This window comes from Anastrepha ludens, chromosome 3, assembly GCF_028408465.1.
Source record: "Anastrepha ludens isolate Willacy chromosome 3, idAnaLude1.1, whole genome shotgun sequence".
Classification (NCBI taxonomy): domain Eukaryota; kingdom Metazoa; phylum Arthropoda; class Insecta; order Diptera; family Tephritidae; genus Anastrepha; species Anastrepha ludens.
In genome coordinates this window covers 108,216,474-108,230,164 of record NC_071499.1, presented here as the reverse complement: position 1 = coordinate 108,230,164, position 13,691 = coordinate 108,216,474, and the positions used below count along the sequence as shown (strand labels likewise).

Here is a 13,691-nt window from a genome sequence, read left to right as displayed (position 1 = left end):
TTTTTAAACCATGCATTTCCAAATTAAGTAGCATACCAGTTATTTTGATACTTTAACCCTGAGGCTACCAACTCAAAGCCTCAAAATAATTTGGAAATTTTTATATATCATACACATATATGTATATGTATATATATTTTTTTAATTATGAATTTCTAGATCCAGTTTAATGCACTAGCTATATATGTTACTTTAACCCTAACACTAAAAATTATGCATTTCTTGATTCATATAATATTATATTTATTATATATACATATGTATATATTTTAAAATTTGTAAATTTAGTTTAAGAGCTGCAACCTAAAAGTTTGATTTCAACTACAAGTAACCCAATTCATTTAAGCTGAGGCAAAAATTCTTTTCGCGAGGCTGAAATTTACGCATTTTGTCTCTTACTTTTTATGAAAAATGAGGAGTTCTAAGGTTTGAGTGTAATTTTTGAAATTTGCTGCGTAATTTTTCCCCCACTACACAGCGATCACTTTGTCCCAAACTTTTCCTCCTTTGCTATCTTGAGCTCTTTAAACAAACATACAATTAATATTCATTACCATAATGTACAGTTTATATTTTCAACTGTCTAAGTGCATTTGCATTCTTTTTTTCTTTTTTATTTTTCTTTCTTTCTCGACTCACCTTTAGCGGCGCTCATCAAATCTTTCACCTCCTTGATGATACGCTTGATTTGATGACTAGTGTGATCCAGTTCCTTTTCGTGCCGATTCAAATTATCACGAAATTCTGGACTATCGACAATGCATTCCTCGAATTCCAGTGGCTCGAGGCCGCGACGCACATCCTTGCGGCCGCCCATTTTATTGCGACCCAATCGTAGTGTGCGCTTATTGTTATTTTTTTTGTTCTTATTATTTATATGATAAGTGTTCTTATTGTTGTTAGTATTGTTGCTTGTGGTCGATTGAGTGGCTTTGTTCACTTTGTTGGTGTTATTGAATTTTTTATTGATGTTATTTAGGTAATTTAAATTTTTACTGTTGCTGTTGTTGTTGTTGTTATTAGTGTTATTGGTGTTATTGTTGTTTGAGGTTTTCGTTTGATTATTCTTCATAATTTCCAAAAGGGATTGAAATTGAAAGAATGTGATTTATTTGATTGAAATTGATGTGATTTAATTTGTAAATAAAAACAAAAACTGTTAATTATTTCATTTTTTTCTCTGCTTGTTTGGCAACAAATCAAAAAAAAATGTAGCTTAATTACACTTTGTGTAGCGAAAATTCATTGAGCAACAAAAATTATAATAATAATGCGAAAATTAAAAAAAGTTAGCGCACATAAGCAATTAAAAATAATTTTCAAAAAAAAAAACAATACAACAAATTAATGAGAAATTTATTTTCTCCGCAAACATTTATGTATATTTTCGCTTACTTTTCTGCTTTTGACACTTGAGTGACGAAACTTATCGTTGTTCCATAAAATCACAAACGCACTTTTTCGCTACATTATACGCCTGCTTTCGTACACTTTTTCGCTTTTCACGCACAAAAATTCCTGTCTTTATTAGTGTTTCTTCGTTACCTCTCACTTTTTTATTTGAATTTTGTATTTTCTTATTTTTTTTTTTTGGTTTTTGCTTTTCGTTTAAATTCCTTTGCATCGAACTCGCCAATTGTTATTGTTTGCTCTGCTTACTTATTGTGCATTTGTTGTTGGCGCTATTGCTGCTGTTGGGGCAACTGTCGCTGCACCTTCTTCTCAACATACACACACATACACACGCAAACACATACGCAGACAAAACTTTGCCGCGTTGCTGCTCTCGCTGCTGAACCAAGTGCAATTATGCTTCTTCTTCAATCTCGCTGTTGCTCGTTCGCGCTCGATCACTCGTACTCTCGCGCCGTTCACTTCGCCTTCATACTCGTTTCGTCTCTGTTACGCGCACGCTTCGTTTTCGTCGTCGCGCAGCCGCACTGAAATTCTTCAATTTTCTCAACTTGTTTTGGCATTTCGTTTCATCACTCGTTTTATTTTAAAAAAATTTTTCCGTCATCACTTACACTCTGCTTGCGTAAATTTTTATCTTTTTTTGGCAAATCGTTTTGACTTTTTCCCTTAAAAACATAAAGGTATGCGCCAATTGAACAAAGAATGCAAGTTTTCCAATTTGAGCTGCAAATAAAATAAAAAAATAAACGAAAAATTAACACAAAGTACTTGCAAGGATGCAGTAATACAATAGCAGCGTGGCAAGAAGGAAAGAAACGACCGAAACTTGTTTTCATTTTCACTGTCAGCAATTTGCTGAAAAATTTTCAATACTTTTTCGCACCAATTATATTTATTTACTTCTATTCCATTTAAAACCTGTTCATTTGATTATTGATTTTGTAAATTTTTCACACTTCCTGGCACTTAGCTTCCCCGTCCCAACTTTTCGCGATTAATTTTTACTGCTACACAATCCTTGCAGACAGAAATATGTATGCACACACATACATATTTCACTGCTAACCTTCGAACTGGATTCGCACGGCTTTGGCGATGCTGTTGCATTAACCTTCTCTGTGAAAAAATGTTCAAGTCCTCGATCAACGATAATATAAATCAGACATTCCTGCTGTTGCCAACAGTAGCAGTAGCAGCTGCAGCCATTAACAGCGCGCTGTTAACAGATAGACCTGTATGATTGCACGTTAGCGCAGAACTGCAACAAAAGCTGTTTGATTTGTTCGAGCCTCTACAATGGGCAAAAAGCTAAGAAGGCTCCAGGTGAGTGAAGATTACTAAATTCAGAAAAAAAAGCCAAATATGATAAATAAGACAAATTTATGCAAATTGCAGTGGAATTTTGAGCGAGGTATTAGCGAGGTATAATTTTAAATGAGCAGTGAAAGAGTCCTTATTTAAAATTTGTTATTATATGCCGCCCTATTCTCAGGCGCCGAACTCGTCAGACGATGATGTTAGCTCTTAACGAAACCTCATAGAGAAACGGCACTGTCAACAAATAAATTATACTGCACAGGTACACAAAATTTATGAGGTTTTAAAATAGCTGGAGTGATTCGGCAAGATCTAAGGCGGGCTGAAGAAGAAGCAAACACATATTCGATTTCGATTTTATTTCCTTCATACGAGTATTGATCTAATCGGTGTAACTATAAGGGTTTTGTGAGCACAATGGTTATCTCGAGTGTTTTCTTAGCTGCATGAAAACTATTATTTAACAGCTGAGAATGGCAAACTGTGCTAACATCTCTGTTCAGGAAGGTTTAGCAAGTCATCATTAATCGTTTAACGCAATAACAACGCGTCCAAATTGTGGAAATTTACTTTGACAAAAAAAAAAAAACAAATCTGTTCGCGCAGTTCATAGAGTAGGAGTTGAAGAAGATGGCGGAATATTGATTCTTCGGCGTTCTCAACTTGTTGGCCTTTGTTCTTCTACTACGTAGAACATTTTACGTCAGGATCTTTGCTTACTTGCCTAAAATATACAGCTCATGCAAGAATTCAAGCCAAATGACCATCGTTTGCGTCGCATTTCTGCTTATTCGGCTCATTTAGATTTATTATTCAGATATTACTCATATTTATTGGAAAAAGTGGTAAAAAATTGGACTGCTCGAATGGACCATGTAACTCGTAGCCGCGATGGACATATGCCGGCTATCATATTGAAAATCGAAATGCCATGAAATTATCTACAAGACCATAATAAAAAAATTATTCCAAGAATATTTCTGTTTTGTATTGTCATTTTAAGTTCTCAAGTTCTTAAAAATTCAAAAAGATCCGAATTATCCAAAAACCAACTATGAGATCAACGGCAAACGTAAACAACCGAAGAGGTCTTCTATAGACTTCTCTGGTTTCAAGAGTTCGTGAGTTGATAAGCTTAGTAAGGTGGCATGGGAGAGAAAAGATAGTAAGATGGCAAGGATGAGCTAAATTAAGGAAACTTAAACCAAAACGAATGAATTTTTTTTTTGCAGTTTTACGATAGCTGTAAATGGGGTTCCATGTGAAAGAAGTATACTCAAGTTGTGAGCAACTCAAAGCGATATATAATGGATTAATGGTGTAGGAGGATTTTGGAAGCACATAACAGATGTAATCAACCAGTGAAAAATTCAACCCAAAAACAACACCTAAATCAACAAATTTGTTAACAGATGTCAAGCGTCATAAAAAGAGGAGCAAACAAAAGTGGGCTAAGGATGCAACCTCGAGGTGGTACATCTGGCGTTGCCATGAAGGCGCAGGATTTACAATTTTCTATTTAAATAAGCAAAGTTCTATTAGAATGAAATGTGTTTGGCCAGACTAAAAAGCCGAATGCGAGCTCAATTACTCAAATTTATTTAATAAGATTAAAAGAGAGATCTTGTCAAATGCCTTTCAGATATCGGTATATAAAGGGTTTTTTGTAAAAGATGAGCCTATATGTTGCTTTAAAATAAGACAAATAAATATTATGATTCTTTCAGGTTCAACTATTTTTATTCAAAATTCGGATCTGAACAGTTAGTTTAGATTAGGAGAAGTGGCTGTCCCTCGACACACCTAAGCCAGTTAGAGACTTCTTGAGATACCTGCGGAACTATCTTCCTGTCCTTACTCTACTTGGCCCTCTCTAAACCATTGAGTGGCCGTTAGTAAGCTGGCTATATTAGCTAGTTTGAGGTCCGCAACATGTGCAATATTGTCCAGAAAAGCGAGCAATCTAAACCGTCTTCAACACAGTGCCATGCACCTGCATAGAAGGTGTTCGACTGTCTCTTCCTCTTCAATATCCTGACAGCTTCTCCAATAATCATTTGATAGTGCAACTAATCTGCTGCCATGTTTTCCTATTAGACAATGCCCAGATAGGACACCCACTACGATTTTTAGATCCTTCCCACTTAATTTGAGTAGGCTCTTAGTGTTCTTAGACTCGTAACAGTTAATTAAATGTGAAAACAGACAGCATTTAAATGTCCACCATGACGTCTAAAGTTAAAATCCACCAAAACGTCAAGGAGTGTCTGATTGTTGAGAACGTCGAGATATCGATATTGCAGGTTGTTTAGCAGCACTTTGCGCTACAGCTGCAATATTCTCAACAGACTGGTCAGGTCAGGCAGTCCTTTTTCTATACTCGGCACAACAAGTTTCTTAGCATTTTCATCAACCTTTGAATTGTCGACTCATGGGGACGATATTTTGAGCTTAAAGATCGGCTATCTTCATAAAAAGTTTCAATAATTTCAAGCCCTTGTTCTATCGTATAAAACTGTGCATATCTCTACTTGAGAAATGTCAAAGATGTCATAAAAAACAGGTACCGTCCGTCTAGATATTATTCACTACTCACATCTAGGCATAACTTTTGAAAGACCCTTTTTATTTGTATGGTAACTATAAGATTACCAAATTTAAAATCAGATATACAGGATTCCGAGAAAGATGCCAAATAAGCAACAGTGGAGCACACAGCAGAAAAACCGTGTTAATGTTGCTCAACAATGCTTTGGACAAAGTTCCTTGGCGAAATTTATAGATCTCAATTTGACATCAAACATAAACATCGCAAATCTTCAAAACAAATGTACAAGGCGACAGAAGAGTCGAAAAAACGAGGGAGAGATGACTTTGAAGGCGACATTGGAGCTATGGGCATATCTGGTATCAAACGAAACGTTGATCACCGAGTGACGCGGAGGCGAATTGTAACGGAAGCAATTATTCACCCAGAACTGTGACGCTATGATGATGATGATAATCTTCGATAAGATCTGAAACCTTTGGGAAATTTACAATTCTTAAGTTAACATCACAAAGCAAAAAACCAAAATTCAATTAGTCTCAGATGGCTGATAAATATGTAGGTATGGTTCTCTACTTGGTATGTAGTATTTTATTTGAATTTTATTTTTGAAATGTTATCAAACATGCGACTGAGATTAATAATATTTTTCATCCTGGCAGCATTGTTGTGAATACAAGAATATATAAAGGCGCAAATGTGAGCTCCAGACTACAATATTTCTGTAAAGTACGAGTAAACATTTCTGAGATTAACTTTGTAAAATTACCCAAGTCATCCAGAAGTGATGTTAAACGATGAATATGCCTGATGCGGCTTAAGAGAAAATTTATTTATTTATGTATTAAGCCAATGAATGTAATAGATTCTTATAGGCTAAGTGGACATATTTTAAGGTTAATCTATACTAATATTATAAAGAGGAAAACTTTGTTTGTTTGTAATGAATAGGCTCAAAAACTCCTGGACCGATTTTAAAAATTCTTTCACCATTCGAAAGCTACATCATCCACGAGTAACATGGATTATATTTTATTTTGGAAATAGGGCTCGAGATATAGGTCAAAACGTGGACCCGGGTAACCTTCGGATGTGTATGTACAATATGGGTATCAAATGGAAGCTGTTGGTGAATGCTTTAGTCCAGAGTATTTTTCATGCCGCTCCGTGACTGGGGTCTCGAGATATAGGTCAAAACCTGGACCCGGGTAACCTTTGGTTGTGTATGTACAATATGGGTATCAAATGAAAGCTGTTGATAAGTGCTTTAATACGGGGTAATTTTCATACCTATTTATGACTAGGGTCTGGAAATATATGCCAAAACGTGGACCCGCCGTGTCTTTGCACCGAATTAAACCAAACTTACACACATTGTTAAGGAGGTATTGAAGATGGCTTCCGTATAGTTTGGATACCTATTGGTAGATAGGGTCTCAAGATATAAGTCAAAACGTGGACCCGGGTAACCTTCGGATGTGTATGTACAATATGGGTATCAAATGCAAGCTGTTGGTGAATGCTTTAGTTCAGAGTATTTCCATCCGCTCCGTGACTAGGGTCTCGAGATAGAGACCAAAACGTGGACCCTAGAATGTGTTTGTACAATATGGATATCAAATGAAAGCTGTTGATAAGTGCTTTAATACGGGGTAATTTTCATACCTATTGATGACTAGGGTCTCGAAATATATGCCAAAACGTGGACCCGCCGTGTCTTTGAACCGAATTAAACCAAACTTACACACGTTGTTAAGTAGGTATTGAAGATGATTTCCGTATAGTTTGAATACCTATTAGTAGATAGGGTCTCGAGATATAGGTCAAAACGTGGACCCGGGTAACCTTCGGACGTGTATGTACAATATGGGTATCAAATGAACGTGGACCCGCCGTGCCTTTGACCCGAATTAAACCAAACTTACGCACATTGTTAAGTAAGTATTGAAAATGGGGTACAGCGTTCTTTTGAACCAGCCATAATGTCGCTTACTTTTTTAACGCTTGGGGCGGAACTGAACTGTCAAATTGACAGTGTGAGTTACAATGTGTCAATATTTCTTTCTGATTTGGATGCCATAAGGAAAAAACGTAAGTCTTCTTCTTAATTGGCGCGATAACCGCTTACGCGATTTTGGCCGAGTTTAACAAAGCGCGCCAGTCGTTTCTTTCTCGTGCTAACCGGCGCCAGTTGGACACACCAAGTGAAGCCAAGTCCTTCTCCACCTGATCTTTCCAACGCAGAGGAGGCCTTCCTCTTCCTCTGCTACCACCAGCTGGTACCGCATCGAATACTTTCAAAGCCGGAGCGTTTGTGCAACATGTAAAATTGTTTGTGAATTTTTTTGGAGTGGATTTTGGAACAGTGAAAAATTTCTTACGAAATTTGAGAATTTAATGTGAAATCCGAATGAAATTATGTGTAAATTTTTTTCGTTTTTTTTTTTGAAAATATAAATGGATAATGGTTAAAAAAGCTCCAATGCTTAATAAAACATATAAATTGAAACGAAAAATTCATGGATGATCAGGAAAAAAGACGATTGTTTATTCATATGCGTTGATTTGAAATTTAAAAACAATCTTCTTTTTTCCTGATTTTCAATTTATATTTTATATTTACTCAAAAACAAATAGAAAAACAAAAAATATTGTTTATGCCAAAGCGCTTGAATAAAGAATAAAGAAATAAATAATATGAAAATCATATATTTTCTGTTCTAAACCATATCTATTCTATTTTAGTGTGCCCAGCGAAGGGGGCAGGGTTTGCTAGTAAGCAATAATAAAAAAAGTAGAATTAAACTATTTAGAATAAATATTCAAAGATTTTAATAGGTGATCTTTTGAAAATGAAAAATCTGTCTCAACAAATTTAGAGATTTTATTGAACTCAATTAAAGTTCTAGTAAAAGCAGCATTCTGAGCATAAAGGGATTTTGACAGACCAACATAGAAGAACTCCGATCTACGCAGAGTTTTGATTATTAAAGAAAATCCTCTCAAAAAGCACCGGACAGTCAACAGCTCCACGGATTAAGTAAAAAATTAAAGATAAAGATAGGATTATTCTCCTGCTTTGCAATGATTTTAAGTTGGTCAATAAGCATCGGGCTTCATATGTAGGGTAGGATCCAAAAAGCGTAAATTACGCAACGCGAAATGTAAGAATACTTTTTAGATTCTTTCAACTCTAGTTCAGTTAGCTTTGAGCCTTCTGTGGAATATCTTTTGGCTTAAATACAAATTTTCACATCCACCGAACTCGCAAAAAAGTGACTCGAAAAATTGTAGGCGACTGGCTCAGCGAAATGGCAGATAAGGTAGGTTCTGTGCAGTGAAGCAAAATGGTATTTACACCCACAGGTGTTAATTTATTTTTTGATAATATATAAATGACCTAAGCCCATGTCGATGGTCGTTCGTGCCCAACCCTTTTTTTATGAAACCACTGTACGGTGCATGTTTCATACAAATGACAAAATACTATTAAAATAAAAAATTTGGAAAAAATCTCTTCGGATATGTTTAGTTAAAGCTTAGAAGATCCCTTATGAATTTGTTCTAGTTTTCTGTTGGCGTTTTTAGTAGATATAAGCGCGGACCCATCGACATGGGACTAAGGTGCCAAGTGGAACGACATCGGATTAGGGTTAAAATAAATAAAATAACACTAAAAAATTTAAGTGACACAAAGTTTTGGACAGAAATTCTGTGGTTGGCGTAGCTTACGTTGGGCTCATGAGGATTATTTTCTACTTAGTAATTGCTATGGGCCACTGATACGTGCATATTTTATATTAAATATTAGAAAATGAAATCGCACAATATTTTTTATATAAAAATATGGTATATAAAGAGCAAACCCTTAATTAAAAAAAACAAAAAACCATAAGGAATTCATTATTTCATTTAACATGAGTTTGTTCTTAAATGCTAATTACAACAAAACAACCCATCGGCACTTTTTTTTTTAAATAATTTTATGATATAGTTCACGACAAGGGTGCCAAAATTATTTAAAACTGGTCAGTATGGGTTCCAGTCGATGCATTTTGGTCGCAATATATGAATATTCCAGAGGTGTCGATGGGTAACTATTCTGACTATCATCATCACGATTACAGCTCACATTCCTCTTCCAATCTACACGGTTCATAGCACAATAGACTTTCAGCTCCTAACTCGTAGCTCTTTCAGGTCGACTATGACTTGTTCAAGCCAGGTGGTTAACATTCGACGTCATCGGGCACGGGTTGTTAGGGAATTTATTGTTAAAAATGATTTTTGAGGGCGGCTGTCTCCCATGCGCACAGTGTGTCCTAACCATCGAAGTGTTTGGTATTTAATGTGTTTCACGGCATCTTCTCTCCGGCATAAGTTCAACAACTCATCGTTGTAGCATATTCGATACGTGCCATCGTTGCAACGTATGTGACCAAACTCCCTCGGAGCACTTTTTGCTCGAACACTCTTGAGCTTCTTTCGTCTTTGCTTGTCATTGTCCAACACTCGTAGCCGTACGACAGCACCGGAAATATTATTATTAACAGGTGGAGGCGGAGTTTACTTTCACGTGTCAGTAGTTAAGACTTCAGTAATTTTGTGTGGGCGTAATATGCTTTGTTTGCTACCAATATTCTGTCTTCTATTGCATTGTGACTACTGTTGGTATTTTTTATTAACACTCCCAAATATTTGATGTGTTGAACTACCTCAAAAGGTATTCAGATTTTGTCTCTTCGCTGCACGAGATCTTCACTTATTGAGTTTTGCTTTCATTTATTCTAAGGCCTACTCCTTTTGACCGACTTTCAATGTTGCAAAGGTTTCAAAGGGATACCTTTAGTTCCTTGCCACTACTGCGATACCGTCCGCATACCATACTGGCCAAGGCGAATCTATTAACATGGGTATCGTTAAATCAGCTGATTGTTTTTTTTTTCTTTTGCCGTGTCCATGTGGCTGACAGCCCAGAATGAAACAAGGCGAATTCATTCTTTGTTTTCTACTTTATCAATGCTCTGCTCTGACCATCAAACGTACGAAACATTGTTGTTGGTCTAGTGTGACCACCTTTAATGAATGCGCCTTGGTTCTGCCTATATTTTAACAATTTTGGCACCCGAGCAGCAAATTAGAAGGAGCAGCTCGGCCAAACACCTAACAATATTGTACGCGCCAATTATATATTTTTTTAAGGTATTTTACATTTGATAACCTACGTATTCAAAAGACTTTTTTGCAAAAACAAAAAAGAAATTATCAGCCTTCACACTTTGTACATTAAAAAAAAGGCCGACAAAAATACCATAACTTTAACTCATATTCAAACGCTACACGCCTTCACAAAATAATAAAATTTTGCTCCATTTTTAACTTCAATCTGGAATTTTTTAACTGTAATGCGGATTTAAAGAAAACTGCGGGCAATTTGTTACCGAACATTCTAAATAACCGGAATAAAATTTGAGTTCAAGTTGAGAACTACATTTTCTTAAATTTGGTTGGTTTCCAAAATAAAATAAAAAAATTAATTTTAGTGTTTTTTGTAGTTGCTACCAAGAATCAAGATTCGAGTTGCGAAACGCAATTAATTCTCAAATTAACTTCGCTGTAAACGCAAACTCAAATGTTAATTGGGCATAAACGGCGAGTTAGAAATCGATTTGCACAATCGCATGTGCCGTCAGGCCATGCAGATCACAAGCCCTAAATGTTAAGCCCACTGTTAAAACAGAATAGCAAAGACCGTAAATTGGATTGAGCCAACACAAACCGGTGTAGTTCAAGACTCAACTCAATAATAACAATAACAATATATCTGACAGTAAATGCAAACAATCGCTTTCGAACCGATCTTTTAACTTCCAATCGACCGTCCAAACAACCAACCAACCAACCTAGCAAACGATAGACGAGCATACAACAAATAACTTGATGATCAGCAGTTAGAAGGCGAAAAAATTCCAACTCACGATATTCCTATGCCATTTCCCCCGTGCTCTCTTTATATATGTATGTATGCAATCAAAAACCGCTCTCAAACCGAACACCAGCGCGAAAAGTACGACAGTAGCATAGATGATCGTGCATGAATTCTTAAATTGCGCGTGCGATAAGGATGGAGGAAGTGTGGCGGAATGTTGTGCACTGAGCGCAATTCCATGACATTCGGCGATAAAAAAAGGCACTAACTCATAGCCACATATGTACATACATTAATAGCAAAAATAAACGCACAAAAAACACAATAAATGAAACTGGATTTTTTAACATAAAACTGCATAAGGAAAACGCGAATTGGTAGGAAATGCAAAAAATTGTTGTACATAATCGTGTGTTGTGCGGTTGAAAGGAGAATTATAAAGGATTGCGGTGGAATATCGTTGCTGTGGAGTCAAGGAATGCAGTGCAATAAAATAAAAACAAACGAAGTTATTTTGCTGTTAATTGTAGATATGCACATAGGAAATATATTGTTGCACACTGCACAATTTCTTTCTTTCTTGATCTATTGCTTTGCGTTTACGGCATATTTGAATTTCATATAAAGTGCACGTAAAAATGTGTAGAAAAATAAAAAAACAAACTCTTCGTATCGTAATTACATTGAACTTGATGTTTGTCACCAGCAGCAACTGCTTTACTGTTTGCTTTTCGCCTTTCCAATGGTACAACTTCAACACTTAACGTTTGATATTTTGTTTATGCACTGTAGGGCTCCTCCTGTTGCTACTGAGCTCACACACGCACACGCACAGCAATCAGTTTTTCGACGCTTCCTTTGCACTTTCCGCTGCTTTTTCAATTCAAATTCTTTCTTTCTAGCGTTTCACTTTGCCCCACACCGCACACTTGCACTTTTTGTATTCGAACCTGGTGTGTACCTTTACAGCGTACCGATTTACACTTCCCTTGCCATTCCGATTGAATATAGCAAATGCGCTGTTGTTTCTCAAAAGCGTTTCGAAAACACAATCACACCAAAAATTAAAATGCGGCAAATATTTCAAAAGCAATTCGATAAACAATAAGAAATTCAACTTGACTGCATTTTTCTTACATTATTTTTTTGCTATATTTTGTATTTTGTATTTTATTGTTGCATTTGCGACCGCTCAATTGCTGGGCTACACACGTATACAAACACTCACTCACGCACACCGTTTATGTTTATATTTCGGTAATTCGCGCCCAACCGTACGCGAAAATTTGATTCGTTTACTTCAAGCTCTCTATTCGAATTGAATACAAAAGCGTATAGAAGTACAAAAGTGCGTTGTGGTTGCAAGCCGGCAAAATTAAATAGGTTGGAAAGAAGTTGCCAGATAACAGACAGTTGTTATTTGTAGCCAAACGCTGGCTTTGTGTTTGCGTTTGGAGATATTGAAAAAAAAAAACAATAAACGAAAATATAGGTGATATGTGGCCAGTTAGAGTTGGAAAAGAAATTTAAAGAAATTGTGTATTTTCTATTAGTATTTATAATATTTTGTGGTTTACCAGTTTCATTTACATTTCACAGTCAAACTCATGAAGTAACATGTGGCAGCACACGTTCCACGACTGGAACGAACAAGTTGTGTTCACTGGAGAATTCCATGCGAACAAGTTGTGTGTGATGTTGCCGTGTGTAGTGAAAAGTACTAGTAGGAAATTGTGGGTAAGTTTAGCGTACGTGATACGAGAAAAAAGGTAGCGGCCAATAATACTTTTTTGATTCAAATTCAAATTCTTTGATATTTGCGTAAAACAGGGTTTTTATAAGGGCATCAAAATTTTCATTACACTAAAACAAAAAAAAAAACAGAGATTTTAGGCTGAAATTTATTCCAATTGTTATACGGGAGAATTAAAAGTAAAGATTGCGCAATTCAACATCACACGCGAGCGACAACGAAAAAAAAAAACAAATGGAGAAGAGTCAAAATTGCATACAAATTTTAAAGGAATACTTAAAAATGTGCATGAAAGTAAACAAATATTTAGTGGTTCATTATAAATATTTTTTAATGATTTAATGATTTTTTTGGAAAAAGAAAACTAAACATTATATAAATTTCGTGAAGATATTTGAATTTTGCGAAGGCTATCGCCAGCAAAAATGAATAGAGAAGCTCTAAACGGGTCGAACAAAAGAGGAATAGCCTTACCACCTTACGAGAAAACTATAACGTTAACTTAATCTGGGTCCCGGGGCATCGGAACGTTGAAGCTAATGAAAAAGTAGATGAACTGGCAATAGGGGGATCTGCCATGAATAACGATTTGGCATAATAGGTATTCTCACCACTGAATGCAGTCAAGAATGCAATTTTTGCAAAGTACTTACGAATTACGGATTGTAGATGGAGGAATCAGTCGTTAGCAGAACGTTATGGCCCACCTACAATCTTAAACAAACGTC

At 35.9% G+C, this 13,691-nt stretch overlaps 1 protein-coding gene across 3 annotated transcripts; it reads right to left on the bottom strand.

Moving 5' to 3' along the window:
• Positions 1 to 454: 454 nt before the first annotated feature.
• On the bottom strand, positions 455 to 12,547 carry LOC128858741 (ras-related protein RabX-like). Of its 3 annotated transcripts, none has more exons than XM_054095229.1 (2): positions 11,893 to 12,547; positions 455 to 2,139 (listed from the first exon to the last, which is right to left on the bottom strand). In XM_054095229.1, exon 2 carries the CDS (start codon positions 1,070 to 1,072, stop codon positions 614 to 616), a length of 459 nt encoding a protein of 152 aa, XP_053951204.1. In that variant the 5' UTR covers positions 1,073 to 2,139; positions 11,893 to 12,547; the 3' UTR covers positions 455 to 613. The 3 variants fall into 3 exon arrangements, with proteins under 3 accessions (XP_053951204.1, XP_053951205.1, XP_053951206.1); XM_054095230.1 differs by having other exon boundaries at positions 12,348 to 12,547; XM_054095231.1 differs by lacking the exon at positions 11,893 to 12,547 and adding an exon at positions 11,260 to 11,754.
• Between the last annotated feature and the right edge of the window lie 1,144 nt (positions 12,548 to 13,691).